We start from the raw sequence: 20,905 nt of genomic DNA, 5'->3' as shown, positions 1-20,905 counted from the left end.
ACAGATCTAGTTTCATTCTCACTTACACTACTGATTGGTCTTAGTACAGCTCTGCATTTACACAACATTTTAAAGAGACTCATTAAGTCTCACAATACCCCTATGAAATAGGTAAACATTATCCCTATTTTGCAGATTTGGAGACTGAGGTTCATAGTTACTTAAGTAGCTTGCCCAAATTCACTCTGCAAATTAGTATAGCAAATTAGGTTTTTATGACTAATCCACTGGTCTACACAGTGCCTCCCAAGCAAATCACATAGCTTTTCTGTGCTAGAGTTTTATCTCTTATGGAGAGAGTATAGTACAGAAGAGGCCTTGAGGATTAGGGTTTGTACAGTATATGCCGTTTATATTTTGAAAGCAAATACTAAATCTCTTGTAGTTTGAAGAAACAGATCAGCACTGCACAGAGAAGAACAGACCTTTGTGTCTACTAGTTCCAACACCTATTACAAAACCCAAATAGGGGAGATGCTTAGAGAATAAATGGAGTGAATGAAAGTGAGATGCGGATTTATGAAGAAAGTGAGAAAATTAACATACAGTGCAACTGAGCTTTTAGACTTCAAGGGATGATTTGCCTAAAGAAATAAACATCCGGTTTGAATTACTTGATTTCCATGAAAGCCATAGGTTCAAATATAGACAAGATTGGCTCAGGTCTTCAAGGAAGATAATAATCTGTATGGAACATAAATTATGTGAATATTTCAAGACAAGACCAAACCTCAGAAATTGTATCTGTAGACATTAAATAACAGAAATGTATTTTATAAGGGTGGGGGTTACCTTGGAATCACTATACAATAATGAGGAGTCTCTCCACTGTTCCGCTGGACAGAATAGTAACACTTTATGAACTGATTTAACCAGTATCTCAGCAGCAAGCCTCTCAGCCTGGATCGACAGACTCAGACTTGCGTGGTTTGTATTAGTGCTCTAAAAATACTGTAGCTATGTAGGCAGTGCTTTGAAGTTGGGGCTTGAGCTCTGAAGCCCTCCCCTTCCCTAGGCTCAGCACCCAAGCTCCAGTCAGAGCACTCACTCAAAGCTTGAAAACTTGTCTTTCTCACCCAAAGAAGTTGGTCAAATAAAAGATACCTCACCCACACCTTGTAAATTGGCTGACAGTTGCAGCTGAGTTAGAGACTGAACTCCCGAATGAAATAAAGAATCCCTTCATACTAATCTGATTTCTCTCTCTCTCTCTTTTTTTTTTTTGGGGGGGGGGAGGGGTTCCTATGATTGTTCTCATCTAATTAACAGATATTTTAGTTACCTAAAAAAGGAATGATTCACTTATTTGAATATGGAGAGATTGACCTGAAAATGGCTCAGATGATACACAGTGATCAGTTCCGTATAAACAACCTGAACAGAAGAGAATCTTAGCATGTTGTCATCTGATGTAGGGTAAGAACACCTAGTAAAATACTGCATAATACAGGGAATCAAGTTCTCCAAGAGGAGTAATGCTGTTTGAAAACCTACGCTCTTGGGTAGTCATTCTGAAAGATGAACTAACCATTGAATACATACATACATAAATTCACAAATCTTTCCCTTTGGTTCTGCCACTTCAGAGCATGTACGTGCATGTGTGTTATCAGTACTGCAGTCAAGCTTTCAATCTGTCTGTAAGAAGATTTTTTTTCTTTAGATAACAGAATTAGGACTATCTTCCACTAAGCAGCAGCAAATGCTATTTTTATTAAAATGACGACTATAATGATCTGCTGATAATGTCAAAAAAAAAAAAAAAAATCTTCTAGAGAACAGGAGTGTCCAGACCATAGGGGAAAAAAAAAAATCTGTTTGGTAAATGCAAAATACAACAATTCATTAAGCAAAAACTCTTGAGGAATTTTTAAAGTATGTTTTCTAGGCACTTTCACTTCTCCAAGAGTAAAGGAGCACACAGTACACAATACACATGAATCAGAAACTTCAAGAACTTTTATAAAAAGTTTTGATTGTGAACAATAGAGACGACTGCAATATTTGCTGAAAAAATGTGGAAGAACAGCATGCCACAGCAATGGGAGTAATTCGTATTTGTGAAATATATAGAATATAAAGACTATCACATGTTGCCAAATATTTTAAAAAGCTAGAATTGAAACATTGAAAACCTACATAAGCTTTATAAAAAGCTCTTCACTCAACCATTATTTGTCCTTTTATTTTTACTTTAAGAGCCATGTCACAGAGAGTGCACTGTTTTATGCTTTATTTTAAATTCTGATAACATTACACCCATGTCACCAAATCTACACCTTGTTTATGGAAAAAAAAAAAAATCTTCCCTTCTCATCTAATGAAATCAACAAGTTAGTTTCTGCATAGCCCATGATTCTAAAACTAGGCAATTCTGAAATAGGCAATAAGTCAGAAGCACATCATGCTGCATCATGAAACATGAAAGTATTAACCAGTAACAATATTTTAATTTTTTTAATAGGAAGGTCAGAGACAAACTACTGTGTTAATTACAATTCATGAAGTGGATATTTTAAAATATTTCAATTTATGTTTAAAAAAAAAAGACATCTGGACTGTTGCCTCACAAACAGATACCTATAGTACAATTTTTCAGGTGTTACTGAAGGTTAAGACACAGCACAGGTACGTTGCAAGTCAATTAGATGATCATATTGTTGCAAAATGGCTTGTAGATGTAGCACTGCTGCAAACGTGGCGGTGGCATAATATTCTGATTCTGTACAAAAAAATTCTGGCAGTAGCTTCAATCCCAGTAATATCAGTAAGGAAATCTACTAGTAGCAATGAGGAGGTACAAATATCACGTAGGTAGCCAGCGCATGTCCCAGACCCAGATACAGATGGTGGACCTTGACTTAAAGGCTATAAAGGGACCTGGAGTCCCAGTCCATGACTACTGTATATACCTACACTGCATGGTAAACCCCAGTCTGTAGAACCCGGGCTCGTAGACCTGGTGCTTCCAAGCCCGTGCTTGAATGTCCACATCGCATTGTAAATCTGGGTTTAAAATTGCTGGACCCAGGTCTCAGGCATACTAACATGTCCATACTAGACTATGGAGACTTCTGATTCCAGTCTGCAGCTTCAGCTACATTCATATGAAAAACCACCAGACTTGGACCCAAGTCACAGAAGAACTCAGGCTCTGACCCACCCCGCCAGCAGGGTCCTAGGACCCAAGTCCTGAGCATGGGCGCCAAGTTTGTATAATTTTTGGTGGTGCTCAGAACGTCCATAGGACAGACCGGGGCAACCGCCCCAGGCCCCACGCTTTGGGGAGCCCCACGCTTCAGGGGGATGCAGGGTCCAGGGTGGCCTAGAGGGTTAGCGGGGGACCTGGCGCCAGCAGCAGTGAGCGACCCAGCCCCAGCCCACCCTGCCGGTTCCTGGTGTCACTCGGGGGAGGGGGCAGAAGCTAGAAAGAGGCAAGGCAAGGCAGGGCAGGGGCTTGGGGAAGGTGTGGGGTGGGGTGGGGCCGGGTCGCTTGCTGCTGCTGACGCCAGGCCCCCCACTAGTCCCCCAGGCCGCCTGGACCTCACATCCCCATGAAACGCAGTGCCCCCCAAAGCACGGGGCCGGGGGAGGTTACCCCGATCCGTCCTATAGACGAGATGGCTCTGGGTACAGGGCGGTCTGGGAGGTCAGCGGGGGGCCTGGCGCCAGCAGCAGCAAGCTGGCCCCAGCCCACCTCTGCTCCGCCCCCTCCCTGACCCCATTCCATCCCTTTCCCCAAGCCCCCGCCTCACCTCTTTCCGGCTTCTGCCCCCTCCCCCAAGCGACGCCGGGAGCCGGCGGGGCAGGGAGTGCTGGGATCAGGTCGCTCGTTGCTGCCAGCGCCAGCTCCCTGCAACCCTGGACTCTGCATCCCCTGAAGCGTGAGGCCCCCCCAAAGCATGGTAAGCCCAAACATTGCTGGAGCCAGGCCCACGTTCCTAAATATTGATGGAGCATGGGCACCATGGGCCCATATAACTCCCCCCCATGGTCCTGAGTGCTTGCTGACTCAATCACACTGATCTGTGTGTATGGACAGAAGGAGGGTTTGGACTCAAACTTGAGTCAGAGCCTGGGCTTAGCGTGCGGTGTAGATATACCCCTAGATGGTACAGCAATACTAGCAATCATAAACCCATATGGTCACTACACTGGGCATTAAACCCCTATTGTATTCAATTTTTAGAGTAATTTCTCAGTCACAATTATAAAAAAATACACCAGTATAAGGATCACTCACTATTAATTAAAAACTTGCCTCTACATGAAAAGTGGTATGCTGTATAAGAGTCCAATGGGTTACTGAAGTCTCCACTCTGCTTTAATACATGAATAAACACACAAAAGAATACCAAAGTCAATAATACAAAGTTAAATCTTGCAAAACATTTAAAGTTTTTGCTCCCAATTGTTACAGCAATATTATAAAAAATGCTTTTAAACATCAGCTAACAAGTTAACACACGAGATACGACATTACTAACAAGATCTAATCTCTGAAACTGTTTTATATGGTTAAGGCTATTATAAAGTAAGATTCATAAACCCTTGAGCACATGTAGTTTTGAAAGATACAGAAAAGTAGTGAAGATTTCATATTGCAGGCCTTTATAAACACAACACTGCAGTTACAAAGAAAAGGGGGTACACAGGTGTAGTTGCCAAAAATACAAGTTTTAGATTTCAAAAACAGGAATAGTCATTAGGGACAATAGCAGAGAGGGACAATACTACTTTAGTATTAACATACAGCCTAAGACTGTACTACCCTGTCCACCTTCTTCCCATTTTGTAATAAATGGAAATGGAATTTAGTCTTAAATAAGAGTCAAATTTCTGCATTTAAATTATTAGCTAAACTAAGTTCTTACCCCAAATTCCTGTTACTGAGATCTCCAGGCTATAAGAACCTTCCAGTACAAACTTATCTAACTCTAATACCTAAAATGCAAGATGCATCTTTAAAATACTATAAATATTCAAGCAGCAACAATAATTAAAATATAGAATAGGGTTTGCTTTTCAAATGATCACAGTTCTCTATTACACCCCAGGAAAAACTTTAAATGGCACAACTGCCATATTTATACTGAATGTAATGGCTAACAAGCACTCATGTCAACAAAATCACAGCAAACAGTTACCTTAAATAGACTATGCTTCAGCAAGAAACTGATAAAATACTTCTCTTCAATCACAAAGTACTAACACTTAGGCTCTTTAAAACTGGGAGCAGGAGTTGCAGGTCACATGCTTCTGCTTGCTCCTAGTTATGTGCCGTACAGGAAGTCATATATAGGACTTCCTGCCTTTTAGGTACAGCAGCTGAGAGGGTGACCACTGAGCTGCAGCTGGCAGGCAGAGGGCTGGAAAAGGGACACCTGCAGGAATCAGCAGCTGCCTGTGGGGAGAAGTCTCAGCCAGGAAGTGTGTGAAACCCTGAAGGCAAGCCCGTAAGGGCTGCAAAGCCTGGAAGACAAGAGTGGGACAAGACCCTAAGGAGCTATGAGGCATCTGTGTTGTGTTGAACTTTGACAATAACAAAGTTGTGAAAAAAAAGTGGAGCAGTAGCTTTGGGGCATGGTTTTACTGTCCCTGGCCAGTGGGTCAGCTCATCAGCCTAAGTCTTGTCTACATGGGGAAACTGACCAGTAGCTATTGTGGAATAAGCTATTTTGCAATAGATCCTTGTGTGGACACTTATAGAATAAAAGTCAATTTATTCAATAAAATAATTATTTCACTTTGGAAGCACACAAATTATTCTTGGAATAAAGTGACTTTTATTCTGAATTGGAGTGTCCAAATACAGAGTTATTCTGAGACAGCTATTGAGGAATAACTAGCTATTTTGATCTATTTCCTTGTGTAGATAAGCCCTTGCACATAGTCAACAGGGCAGAAAAGTAAGGGAACTGAAGCCGAGAGCTAGGAAAAAGAGTCTAGTTCAAGAGACGTCTGACAGCGTTTCCCAAATGCACCCAGACTACAGTTTAGATGTATTCCAGATACCTAGATATATTTCAAGGGCCTGTTGCTGGAAATACACTGCTTCAGGCTCCTTTCACACTTACTCTAGGGAAAGAGCTTAAACATTTCAGATGAACGCAGATACTAAGGTGTGTTAAAAGTAAGACAGCTTGAAGTACTTATACTATTCCTGGGTTTGTAAACAACAACCTGGATTTCATTTATAAGGTAACCGGCACCCTGTGCATTAGGTGGATATTTTATGTTCTTGTTGGACTAGCTTATTCAGAAAGCAGGCAGGCAAACACATTCCGCACTAACAAAAACTTCAAGTGATAGTCCATTAGTAGAGTTGGCCCTGAGTGGAGCATATTACAGTTGACTAGCCTCGTGGAAACAAACATATGGGTAAAACAAGTCCACCAATTTGTGACAATAGATATTAATGACGAAATTCTGCTCTCACATATAAATGTAGACTTCCCACTGAAATCACTGAAAATTTTACATATATATCCAAAAGCAGAATTCCAGTTTTGAGAGAGCTGTTGGTTAATGTGTCAGTGCAATACATTTTGTTCAGGTACAAACTACAGAGTTTTCCACTTTCATCAGTGAGCAGCACCCCTTCCATTTTCCTTTTTGTGTCCAAATTTGGAAGTCAGAGGGTGTCAGTACACCATACAGATAGTTGATTGGAACTCTTAAAAGTGTCTAGAAGAGAATTTAATTAAAAGTTAGGATGAATACATGAGGCAAGACCATAGGAAAAAGTATGTCTTCAAATGTTCAGTAATATCGATAACACAGAACATGGGTTTCTATGTCACGTGCACTATAAATTCTGTACCATTACATTTAATAGTCAGTAGAAACACAGGGCTACTATGTCTCCCTTTCATAAAGCACTAAGATCCCTACCCACATTCTAAACAGCTGGCTTAGGGTCAGATAGGATTTGTATTTCTGTGAAATGCCCTGCTCAATCATTACTGTGGCTGTATCTAATGTCAACTTGCTACCCTTACATTGAAGTTTCTTCTGTTGCTTCAAAGATTGTGAAGGTGTGTGTCTCCTTTTGGTGTAGCTGTGTATTCCTGGCTTTTGTGCTCTCTCTCTCTCTAGCATGTGTAGTCTGGGAAAAAATGTTCAAATGAAGAGGAAGACCAAAAAAAATCAGTTTCCCCTTGAGTATTTAAAAAGGAAGTAGTGGTTGAGAGCCATCAAGCGAAAGTACTCTATTATTTCCACTCTTACAGAACTTGATCATTTGATGTTTCATTTTCTTCCATCAAGTAAATTTTAGCAGAAACTAGGAATATAAATAGTGTTGAAAAAAGTTAACTGATTAAACGATGAAAATGATATTGTTTAACTGGGTTAACTTCTGGGGCCGCTCCCGCCAGGCGAAACAAACAGCTATAGGCCTAAAGTCCTATATCCTTGGAAAAAGCATACAAAGCATGGCAACACAAGCTTCTCTACGCTGCCCTACTAGAATGTCTGATTCTGCATTGGATAAATCCTTTAGTGCTTAGAGTGATTCTGTCTCCATTTTCATTCAATGTTTGACCTCTCTGACAAGACTACCAAAGAAGTCAGTTGTGGTGGTGAGTTGCAATGTGGACATATGACTTCTAAAAAATGGATGGCCACCGTAACTAAGCTTTTAATGAACAAACAACCTGAAAAGTTACAAAAATGGAAGATCCTCAAGCCCCATTGAATATATATTCTAGAGCTTAATAATATATAAATACCAAAACTAATTATCCTCAAAGCCATTTCACATTTAACTGAGAAAAATTCCTACAACTGTAGTAAGAGTTAATGAAAGAGCTCTATGAAATGACATTTTAAATTAATCACTAGTTAGAGATCTCTACCATGGTCAGTGATTTTTTAAAAAGTTATGTTGTCTACACAACAGGCTTTCATAACCAAATACTATTCTTCTCACATTTCAAAAAATAAACTTAGCATTGCACTTTGCATATGCTAGTTCGTTAATTCAGTTTCAACAAAAGAGTTTTAAAATACTTTACTGATATGTAGTGTTTAATGAAGTACACTTTACTGAAGCATTGTCAGATTCCGTTTGTATAATGTCTGTACAGAAATTTAAAGTGGCTTAAATGCCAAGTGAGATGTTAAGAACTTTTCACTGGTTTCCATTCACAGTTCACCTTACATTATGTAGATAATTAGATCTTAAATACACCGTTACCTCGATATAACGCGACCCGATATAACACGAATTTGGATATAACGCGGTAAAGCAGTGCTCCGGGGGGGGGGGCTGCGCACCCCGGTGGATCAAAGCAAGTTCAATATAACGCGGTTTCACCTATAACACGGTAAGATTTTTTGGCTCCCGAGGACAGCGTTATATCGAGGTAGAGGTGAACTGAATAGAAATGATTTTACAGTAAAATGGAGGATATACAACTCAGATACCAAAATAAAGAATCCATCACAGGTTCATATGGTGGGAAAAAGCCTAATGTCAACAGCATTTCTAGTTGCCTTTCCAAAGAGCTTATTTTCTCTCCTTTTGAAAATAACTGTAGTTTGAAGGGAAAAAAGTCAGTTACTTTCATAAGGATTCTAGGGCCTGCTCTACAGGAAAAAATTAAGGTGTCTTAATGATGAAAAATCTATACCCCCAAGCAACATAATTAAGCTGACCTAACCCCCGCTGTAGACAGCGCTATGTCAACAGAAGAATTCTTCTATCAACCTAGCTACTGCCTCTCATGGAGGTGTATTACCTACACCCATGGGAGAATCCCTCCCATCGGCAATAGGTAGTGTCTACACTGAAGTGCTACAGCACCTTAAGTAGTAGCAGGTTGTTTTACAAAAATGCAGTTGACTGACTTTCTTTTACAGTTAAGACATTCAGAATAGATCTATGATTCTATGATAATAGCATATTCTGTCTAGTCATCTCAGCTTGTGTTATGAAGAAATGCAAGTCAGTATCAGGAGGCAAACGAGTCACAATTCAAATTTGCCTTAAGAGAAAACATGCAACTTCTGTCTTTATAGATCTTTTCCGTTCCTTGAAGGAGTTTCAAATAAGACAGCCAATCACAGTAACACTGTGTTTGAAGAGTACTATTTGGATATTATTGCTTTCCAAAAAGATGCATAATTTTTAGCAACCATTATGTCTTTGGGAAATTACCTTAGCAAGATGATGTACAGCATCTACTTCTATCCTATTTTACATTCCAGAAGGGAACATCAGTACATATGTTGAGCCCCAGTAGTTTTGAAAGTTCAAGACAAGGTTGTGTATTTAACATTTCTATTAAGTAGAAACCAGAGTGTTCACAATCAGGATTGGAGCTCCTATTCTACATTCTCTATAAAGACTGACAAAGGCACAGTCCCTGCCCCAAAGAGCTTAGATTGTAAGACAAACAACATATAAAAAGTGGAGGCAGGATAAAATTCGATACATATTGCTTTTTTAAAAATTACAAATTGATATTTTTAGGTAGAGGTACAGTATAACCTCAAAGTTATGAACACCAGAGTTACAAACTGACCAGTCAACCACACAACTTGTACGGGAACGCTCCAGACTCTCTTGGAAGTGGCTGTTCATCCAGGTGAGTATTAGAGAGCTTTGGGGAATGGAAAAAGAGACAGACTGATCAGCACAAAAAGCCACCTACTGCAGGTTAGAAAATGTAGGAATAAAGTGAGAATTGCTAAAAGTCAAGCTGAATTAGCTCTTGCCAAGGAAACTAAAATAAATTACAAGGTTTTTTTTAGTCATACAAATAAAAAGAATAAGGAAGGATGAGGCTGGGACACTATTCAGTGGATGTGATGGAGGTTAAAGATAATATAGGTATGGCCCAAAAATTAAATGAATACTTTGCTTTGGTTTTCACTAAGGATGATCATATGGAACATAGGCATGAAGGCAGGACAGCTGATGGAAACAAGTATATAGAAATGGAAACTAACACATCTGAGGTGAAATGAAAGCTTAAAGAGCTCAAATCAGGGGTGTTGGGGAGAGAAGGGAAGGACCAGATAACTTCCATCCCAGAATACTGAAAGAACTGGCACATGAGATTTCTAACCCAATAGCAAGGATTTTTAATACATCTATTTATTCACAGGTAGCAGCATATTGCTGGAGAAATAATTAATGTTGTATATTTAAGAAAGGGGGGGAAATGATCTGGGCAATTACAGTCCTATTAGTTTGACCTCAGTAGCATGCAAGGCTTTAAAACAAACTGTGAAGGAAAGAATATGTCCATGAATTTAATTAAACAGTAAAGGGGATATAATGTAACACTGATTTACCAAGGCAGATCATGCTGAACAAACCTGATTTCCTTCTTTGAGAAAACAACCAATTTTTAGATAAGGTAATGAAGTACAGTAGAACCTCAGAGTTACGAATACCAGAGTTATGAACTGACTAGTCAACCCCACACCTCGTTTGGAACCGGAAGTACACAATCTGGAAGCTGCAGAGACGTAAGAAACCCAAAACGAAATACAGTACAGTACTTTGTTAAATGTAAACTACTAAAAAAAAAAAAATTAAAAAAAAAAACAGCATTTTTCTTCTGCATAATAAAGTTTCAAAACTATATTAAGTCAATGTTCAGTTGTGAACTTTTGAAAGAACAACCGTAATGTTTTGTTCAGAGTTACAAACATTTCCAAGTTACGAACAACCTCCATTCCCGAGGTGTTCATAATTCAGAGGTTCTATTGTAGGTCTAATATACTTGGACTTCAGTAAAGCATTTCACATGGTACCACATGGGAAATTATCAGTTAAATTAGCACAAGAATGATACTGTGGATAAAGAACTACCCAAAGGGGAGAAGGCAAGGAGAGGTGCTGAAACGTGAACTATCAGACTGGAGGAAGGTTACTAGGGGAGTTCTTCAACAACTGGTCTTGGGACAAATTTTATTCAATATTTTTATTAATGACCATGGCATACAGAGTAGAAATATGCTAATGAAATTTGCTGATGATAGAAAGTTGGGAGGCCTCATCAATACAGAGGAGGAGCAGAAAATTATAAAGGAAGATCTGGATGACCTTGAAGACTGGACTAACAGAAATAGGATGAAATTTGATAGTACAAAGTCATGCACTTAGGGTCTAATAATAAGAAATTTCATCTACATGCTGGGGGCTCATCAGTTGGAAATGACAAAGGAGAAAACAGACCTGGATGTGTTGCTCGATCACTATACAACTATGAGCCACCAATATGATTCAGCTGTGAATAACGCCAACGTGATCCTAGGATGCATCAGGCGAGATTGAGAAATATTAATGCCATTGCACAAAGCAGTGGTAAAATCTCATTTGGAATACTGTGTACAATTCTCCTCATCCGTGTCCAGAAAGATGAATTGAAACTGGAACAGGCGCAGAAAAGAGCTAGCAGGATGATCAGGGGAATGGAGAGTCTATAGTATGAGAAGAAACTAGAAGAGCTTCACTTGATTAACCTAGCAACAAGACGACAGAGGGGGATATGATTGCTCTCTATAAATACATCAGGGCAATAAACACAAGGAGGGTGAAAAAGCATTTAAGCTAAAGGACAATGTTGACAAGAACAAATGGGTATAAACTAGGCATGAACAAATTCAGGCTGTAAATCAGAAGGAGGTTTCTGCTAGAGACAGAGAGCTGGACAAATTTATTAATGTGATTGTACAACAGAAGTGCTTATGATAGTAGGGGGGAGGGCTCAACATCTCATTTCAGCTTTGTGTCTTGTGTTCAGAAAGGGATTTCCCACCACTCACCCACACTGCTGGCCCACGAACCACTGCTTAAGAGTCACTGTGATAAGGGATTTATCAATATGAAATGTTCATGTGTTAACATCTTCAAATATTTGGAGTACCTTTACTAGTTTTTTCCCCTAACAAGACCACTATATTTGCTCCCAGATGCAATAAAACACAACTCAAACACTAAATATCTCAAATACTTGGTTCTTAAAGACTGTTTGTGTAACTATTAAAGTTTTAAAACGTAAAATGAGTTACATATACTACAAAATCTTGTTGACATTTAGAAAACTTGCCTTACAGATAATCTACACGCCACCCCCACTTTTTGTTGCAATTTCCTCAAAACACCTGGAAGTAACAGCAAAACTTAACTGAACAGAGAATAGCACTGCTAGGAGCAGTTGTGACTGACATCCAGTGCATTAAAAAAAAAAAAAAAAAAAAAAAAAAACACCCACACCCAGAATTCAGTCAACTATCACAGCTAACATCTGCAAAATAAGGAAAAGCAAAAAGTTGAACAGAAGAAAGCCTGTGAGAAGTGCTACTGAGGTGTGTCTCACAAAATTTCAATAAATGGTTATTATAAACAAGTATGAGGGCCAGAAGCCCGATCTTACAAAACCAGGAGATCTGCCTGGTGCCCAAGATGATTTTTTTAATAGCACCCTGTATAAGATGTTTGGATTAGCTAATAGACACGGGGCCTGGTCCACACTAACCCCCCCCACTTTGAACTAAGATACGTTAATAACGTAGCTGAAGTCGAAGTACCTTAGTTCGAACTTACCGCGGGTCCAGACGCGGCAGGCAGGCTCCCCCGTCGACTCCGCGTACTCCTCTCGCGGAGCAGGAGTACCGGCGTCGACGGCGAGCACTTCCGGGATCGATTTATCGCGTCTAGACAAGATGCGATAAATCGATCCCAGAAGATCGATTGCTTACCACCGGACCTGGAGGTAAGTATAGACGTAAGAGTATGTCTACATTGCAATCAAAAACCTGCGGCTGTCCTGTGCGAGCCAACTCAGACTCATAGGGCTAAGGCTGCAGGATTGTTTCATTGTAGTGTAGACTTATGGATTCGAGCTGGGACCTGGGCTCTAGGACCCTGCAAGGTGGGAGGGTCCCAGAGCTCAGGCTCCAGCCCAAGCCCAGAAGCCTATACTGCAATGAAACTGCCCCCAGCTTGAGCTCCGCAAGCCCAAGTTGGCTGGCCCGGGCCAGCTGCGGTGCCTAGTTGCAATACAGACATATCCTAAGTGATTCTGCAGCCTTATGAAAGCCCACTCACAGAATATATGCACAAAATTGACACTACCTGCAGAAAATCTAGTTTAGTGTCTAATGTAGTTGAACAGTTACTGCATTACCATTACTTGTTTATCATTCCTAGAGGGCCACCTGTTTACCAGAGTTGCTGAACATGTACTGCTGGAAACATTTTTAGATAATAAGCTCCTCCACTGCAAACAGGAAGAGCTGCATAAGGGAAAGGAGCTGTCAGCAAGGAACAGTCAGCACCGTCTCATTTTCCCTACACTAAGATTGGTGATGGAGATGCTATGGGTGAAAAGCTCAATGTGTGGGCATCTTTTGCCCAATGAGAGTGGGCTGACAATTCCTGCAAATGAACATCCACCTGTAGTGTTTGTAATCCCAATATAAACAACAACCCAAACACCACATGTTAACCAGGAAGCATAACTGATTCGAAACCAAAATGACAACATTTTTTCATAGGTTATACTTACAGAAAACCAGAGATAACTGCAAATATAGTGAAACAGGCCTATTTTTAACTATTCAGTTTTAATAGTCTGAAATGTTATTGTAGTACAATCAGTTTTTACAATTATATGTATACTACTTGTTATAGTCAATTACACAGGACAGAGCTTTTTCTTTCCTTTTTCACAGCATTAACTGAAGCCATTTTTGAAGCTTCGAATATGCAGCAGACATTGAAAGAGCTCTCTCATTCAGCAATATCCTTTTTCAAACAGGGTGATAAATACTCAACATAGTATTCCAGATGATGGCAAACAATTGCTTTATATGATGGTGTTATAATATTTTTTATATTCTTCTTCATTCCTTATGTATCCTGACATTGTTTGCTATTTTTTAAGCCTCAGCTCCCACTAGATAGAGGTTTTCATTCATCTGTCCACAGTGATGCCCAGGTCCTTTACTGGAGCGGATACTGTTAATTTAGATACTGGTAGGGCATATTATTAGTTCTAATTTTTTCCTCCAATATTCATTACTTATTTTTCCCCATAGATTTTTAAGACCAGGTCATCTAGCTTGATCTCCTTTATGAACATTAAAACTTAAACTACCATCACACTACCCATTCATTTAGCTTGGTTAGGTCCCTCTGAAGCTCTTCCTAGTCCTCTCTGGACTTGACTAACATAATTGACATTTTTGCAAACTTTGTAACCTTACTACTCAACCCCTTTTCCAGACTGTACATGCATTAAACATCACCTGTCCTAGTACTGAACCTCATGGCAACCCACTTCAGTTTCCGCATTAATGAAAAATTGACCACATATTCCTAACTCTTTCCCCCCACCCCAATCTCTTGTTTTTTGATTCATGACAATACTTTAAAAATAACAGGAGTACTTGTGGCACCTTAGAGACTAACAAATTTATTAGAGCATAAGCTTTCGTGGGCTACAACCCACTTGTAGCCCACGAAAGCTTATGCTCTAATAAATTTGTTAGTCTCTAAGGTGCCACAAGTACTCCTGTTATTTTTGAGGATACAGACTAACACGGCTGCTACTCTGAAACATGACAATACTTTGTCTCTCACCCTATGGCTAATTAGTTCCTTTAAAAGCCTCTGGTGAAAGGACCTTTTTGAAAGCCTAAATATCTGAAGGGAATTTCAGGGTTCCACCAAGGACTTTTACTCTAAATTGGAAATGTTCTAACATTTCAGCCTGGAAGAACTTACACCCAGAGTTCTACAGTATTTGAAGTTGCAATTTTTCAAGGCATAAGAAGTTCAGGGCTTGAGACGGTATTAAAAGTAAATAGATTTTTAAAAAAGTTTTTACATGTGAATAGTTTATATATTATGGATATGTTTTAGGAGTGGAAGTAAAGGAATAATGCTGAACAATTATTTTATTAAGAATTTCATAGACTTAGCACACCTTTTTCCTCTCTCAGCCTAATTCATAACTTCTTTTATACCAGCCCTAAATTTGGGACAAACTCCCACTTCCCATGTGTCAAGTAACGCACCCTCTCTTTCCAATCCCTCCTTAAAGTGATGACTCAATCTGTAATATAATATTTAAAAAATAAGTTAGAAGTAGTTTCAGGTAGTACTTGCCCCCAAAAGCTTGAGACCAGTTTTTATGATTTAACAACTTTATGTTTCTCTTTCCTCTCTACTGTTGAGTGAAAGCCCACAAGCAAAGCAGGGTATTACTGTCTACCCAAGGAAAACAGTAAAACTGGCTATTCTTTAGAGTGCTGCCAAACACAAAGGAAACTTTTTAAAAGATTTTTTTCCATCCCCTTTTTGTTACAGTGATCTTCAGTGCAACTTCTAACACTAATTTTTTTTCCAGACAGTATTACTTCTAACAGCATTTTTTTTCCAGACAGAAGTGCAGATTTTAGTTACATGTGACTCTTTAAACCAGGGGTTCTCATCGCGAGGTTATTACTTTGGGGCGGGGGGGGAGTCCGCGAGCTGTCAGCCTCCACCCCAAATCCTGCTTTGCCTCCTGTATTTATAATGATGTTAAATATATTTAAAAGTGTTTTTAATTTAGGGGAGGAGGTTGCACTCAGAGACTTGCTATGTGAAAGGGGTCACCAGTACAAAAGTTTAAGAACCACTGCTTTAAACCCTATTTAATCCCTATTTTCACTTGGCTTTCTATCACTGATTTCCCTCAAAACCTGTCCCCACTTTCACACACCATTTTTTTTTAAACTGTTAGTACTATTTTAGTCTTTCATAGCTCCCTGCCCAAAGAAGCTTACATCTTTTTCACACATATGTAAAGCACACTATACAAAGTATGGTACTGAAATCTTCCAACAAAAAGTTCCATGACATTTTTAAACAGTGATTTAGTGTAGCACATGTAGCAGCCCCAAAACCAGTATGGCATCCAGTCATTCTCAAATAAGTTTGGTATCCAGGATGGATAAAAATAAGTTTTCTTAAAAAAATAAACCTATTTAAATTAATTTGAAATGGATATTTAAATTAAGGCCTAAACACTATAATCTATTAAAATTATTTAAATTAAATAAAAAAATATGCAAGCAGTATGTCTGCCACCAACTTTCAAAAGAAAGTCAAGCTATTGACGAAGCACCTGGAATCAGAGCTTGCTCAAGTGCTAAACCAGCAGTAGCCTCTTCTGCAAGTACAGAGAGCGCAAACTGAGAAACCAATTAGGATTGAAAAAGCAGGAAAGCTTGTTTTCCTCTTCCAATCTATGAATAAAAACTAGGTGGGATGATGAGTTCGCCCTGTAGTAAAATCCTGAAGGACATGGTGACACCAATTCACTAACTACAAATGGTTTTTAAAAGTTAAATCAGTTTTAAATGTAAAACATGTTTTGGTAAACTTTTTTCTTGTGTGTCCAGAACATAAGGTCATTTTCTAATAGAAGAATTAAATGCTGGTTTTTGTCCACTTTTCACTGAATTCCAATTTCCATCCAAAGAGTTGACACAAATTACAAGTAAAAAATTAATCTTCTTATTTAGAAAATGGTGAATGATGCATGTCTAACATAACTAAAAATTAAAAATCTGAATAAATGTATTCTGAGGTATATAATTACTTAAATAAATGTATATAAATACAATTTAGACTCCTGGTTACCAAAAAGCACCAAGTTTACTGTAAAGACTATATTTACTTGCACATCAATATGTTTTACTGGTTACCAATCGATGAAAATCAACTTTAAAAAAAAAAGAAAAAGAAAAGAAAAGTAACTAAAAAGCACAAATGCAAAATAGAATTAAAACTGATTGTGGAAATTATGGTTTTCTGTTTAAAAAAAATCAGTCTAGTTTACTGGTACCTCAAATCATTATGCCATTTGCGATGCACTTCTATGAAAATTTCTCCCCGTTATAAAATATTTTTTAAATTACTGCCTAAACTGTCACAAAAGGTCGATTTAATAAGGTGTTCTATTCCATCTGCAAGCTTTTGAGAAATGATTACAGTATTACGTTAATCAGTAAGACAAAGATGCTAGATCATTGGTGGGCTAATGACATTCCTGGGTAAGAGTGGTTATTATAATGGCTGGCTCTGCTAACCATTCGTTATTTCAGTGTTTGTGTGCAAATGTTACTAGCATGTTTAATTATTTAATTATTGTGTTTTTTGTTTGCACTCTGCAAGCACTGCAGGTTTTGTAAGAGTAAGGAATTATAAGCAATATAGCTGAATATTTTTGTGATTCATCATAAAGGAAAATTCAAGGACCATATGTATCTGTCTTCCAGCTGCCTTTTCACTACAATGTTTTTATTTATTGTTGTAAGAATCCTTGGGACTAGAACCCATGTCTGCAGAGTTTAGGATAGCTGATGTTATCACATCGTCACTGAGAGGCCCTACAAAGCCACATCCAAGGAGTACTATGGAGACTAAGCACAGCAAGAAGTGTTGCCCAAAAGGTCCAGAATGACAGCATCCTGAAGCCTTCTGATTGGCCCAGGCTCACTATTTAACCCTGGATGGTGTCCCAGAATGCTGTCTAAACAACTACGCAGTAGGCCAGAAGTTTAACTCCAGAGCTCACTTCACTTTCTGTTCTCCAGTCTCCAACTCCAGCCTGATGCTGATCTTGACTCTTGCCTGTCCTTCCCAGCTAGCAATTACTCCAACCCCTGTTCATTGACTACCACCTCGTGACTGTTCTTGACTTGGGGACACCAGCCCAGTCATAACTGCTAGGCCAGATTGTAAGGGACTGGGGTGTAGGCAATCATATTGTGATATCATTAAAACTACATTCTCCCCCCACCCTCAAAAAAAAAAAAACACCTTAACTTGTTGCAATTTATTGCTCATATAGGAATCCAAGCAGACCCTGAGACTGAACTCCCCCATTTAGCCACACACCAGGTATACAATTCAAGTTGCCCCACGTTGTTACACCAGCATGCTTCAACCCTGTTTCAGAAGGACCACCTTCAAGAAAGAAAATGTAGTGGATTCTCCATTCATTCCTGGGTATCTGCCAAAACTACCAACAAAATTACCAGTTACGGTGATGGGTTTATTATGTGGACATTTGTCCAGAAGTACTTAACCAAGGCCAGCTTCTCATATATTATAGGCCAATCCACCATCAAATGCCTACATTTTTTATTCACTACCAATCTGGGCAAATCCAGACCTGTAATTTAAAAATGAAAGATTAAGTAAACCACTACAAATCCAGAGTCATGCAAAGAAAATAAAGCAATTTAAAAACTAATTTATTGGATTTCTGTTAGTGAGTCTAAAACTAACCACTCTTGACTAAAAGTAATTCAGCTGCCTATGTTGTAAACTCTGCCATCAATTTAGTTGATTTGCCCAACATCAAAGTTGCTCTGTGCATCAGTTTAACAATCTGTAAAAATATTCACTGACTTTACAAGATTGTTGTGAGGCTTAATTATGTTTGTAAAGCACTGAGAAAGGATGGACGGCATTATATGCAAAAATGTATGTCAGACATGCTAGACTAGATTGGAACAGACATTTTAGGTGACTGAGTCCAACCCACTACGTCAAACAGGAAAGACCACATATATAATCTCAAATTGAAAACATTAAGTTTTATAGACTGATATTATGATCCGAAATGGCTATTTCCAATGTGACGAGTAAGTATCTCATATACCGCATTATGCAGAATATAAAAAAATCCAGTAAAATATTAATTCACATAAATAGTAGTTCATGATAATTATGTGTAAGCAACTTCAAAGTAATGACACAACCCAGACTTAAGAAATTAAACTCTTTACTTGTCCCATCATGCCTAAGTATTGAATAACATATGGTAATTATCAGAAGATTTAAGAACTCTTACTGTACCATGTTGTTCCTTATGCTGGATCACACTTTTAAACAACAGTTGGTTACCTGACTATTCAATTAGAATTAACTGAATTATTGAAAAGTACTTCATAGAAGAGAAGCATCAGAGTACAAAACTGAACAGTAAATAAGGAAGCACTAGGCCAGGGAATTTTTAATACATATTTTAAAAGCACACTGCTTTTTGAGTGACTGAAGCTTGTGAACAGCTTTTGCTATTAGTTAGCAATTGAAATTTAACATGACAGCTTAAAATAGCTTTGTTTAACCCAGGTCAGTCCCTAGTGGACAAAACTAGTATTACAAAGCCCCTAAACTTCATTTTATGACAGCCGTCATCCTTATTTGAGAGGGCCAGGCCCAGGTTAAGATAACATACTGCATATTTTAACTCCATCTCACTAGCAATGAAAGCAGATTTCACAGGCCATTAATTATAATCGCTGCAGCTAATGTTATCCTGATAGCACATAAGTTAATACTAAAATATTTTGTCCAACCTTCAAAAATGGAAGTACATAAAATACCATATAAAACAGATTTTAGCCATTTATAATGCTTTGTTTTTGGGACAGTTGCTCAAAATGACATTTTCTACCACTAAAATTGTGAGCCTTTTACCTAATATAAAATACATTGTACATATTAGAAAGACTAAACATTTGTTTATACACAATGAACTGTGCTTTAGGAAAAACAACAATTCTCTTAGAGAAATGCTCCCTAAATTTAAAGTAACAAGTTTCCAAAATAAGCATTTGCTTACCGTAACTTTTTCAGGTTTTATATTTCAGTTTTTGTATTACACAGAATAAGACTTCTGACATCATACTTTTGCAGGAATGAACAAGGGAAATCTTCAGGATCCACCAGTTCCCTCTGCTAACAATTTTATGTTTGTATGATGTTTAATAAATCCTGTTCTCAAGCTTTTCCTTTAGCAGGGCTTTATCAATTTAACTGAAAATCAGAATTCATGATGACAACATACACCTTACTTGCTTCAAATGTGACCATACTGACTATTTAGAGGGAAACTTCAAGCCAGTTGCAATTTACAGGAACTTGTAGAAACCCAACCCTTGATTAAAATAATCTAGTATTTCATTAATTATTCTCTCCCTTACAAACACAAATGGACTTACCTTGCCTGTCTTGTGGTCAAACCAGACAAGGGCATGGTTCCTGGACAGCACTTTACAGTCAAAAGTAGCATTATTCTGAGCTGGCCGACAGCGAGCCACCGAACGGCCGATTTTGACAGGCTCGTCCAGGTAGACATGACGCTCCTGAAATGGGTGAGAGTTCGGGCGGCAAGTGAAGATAGCCAAGGCTGAAGGCATCGAGGACAGATTGGGGATGTCACGCCAAATTGGGATGAAGAGAAACTCTTCCTGATCCAGACGGCCTTCCACAAATTTTTATCCCAAATCTCCCCAGCAATTTTACTTTAAAGCAGGACAAATGTTACTTGTACATGAGATGCCTAACAACTCATTGTTGCAGTGTGTAAACTGATCCTGGCAATAATCCAGTGAAAAAGCCCCATTATGTCCTTTAATAGTATCAGCAGCACCCTGGAAAAAATCTAGAAGGTGCAACTTTCAATCCATGCTCATCAGGAAGAACAGGAACAAACATCTGACTTCACAGAAGAGAAGCAAGACTCCCTGAAGGTGGAGATGTCTTTAAATCCAAGAAGATGAGTCACACACAAATACTTGTGTTGGGGATTCAGACTGCCTTTTTTTTTCTTTTCTTCCGTAAACAGCACTTACTAAAATTTTGACCAATGCAGCAGGAAAACAAGGAAAGATTTAGGGGGCAGGGAATAAAAAAGGTTTAGCGTCCAGCCAGCCTCACAGCCCAGATCAAGAGTTGGAGAATGCGTATGAAGCATTCGCTCCACAAAAGCCAGTCCGTTTAGTTGATCCACATGACAGTCCACATTTCATCTTCGTCAGACAGTAAGATAAAGTAGAGTGGGTGGTCCTCGACTAGAGGTAGCAAAGCTACACTTAC

General features: G+C 38.7%; 1 protein-coding gene across 1 annotated transcript in view; it reads right to left on the bottom strand.

Annotated features, from left to right (window-relative positions):
- Window positions 1-20,226, bottom strand: part of SLMAP (sarcolemma associated protein) — a 166,437-nt gene extending 146,211 nt beyond the window's left edge. Inside the window, exon 1 of the mRNA XM_065407127.1 lies at window positions 20,029-20,226. Coding sequence (XP_065263199.1) covers window positions 20,029-20,226 — 198 coding nt within the window. The remainder of the gene's footprint in view (window positions 1-20,028) is intronic.
- Window positions 20,227-20,905: the final 679 nt, after the last annotated feature.

Source organism: Emys orbicularis, chromosome 7, assembly GCF_028017835.1.
Source record: "Emys orbicularis isolate rEmyOrb1 chromosome 7, rEmyOrb1.hap1, whole genome shotgun sequence".
Classification (NCBI taxonomy): domain Eukaryota; kingdom Metazoa; phylum Chordata; order Testudines; family Emydidae; genus Emys; species Emys orbicularis.
The sequence above is the reverse complement of the archived record's forward strand: the minus strand, read 5'-3'. Positions and strand labels throughout refer to the sequence as shown.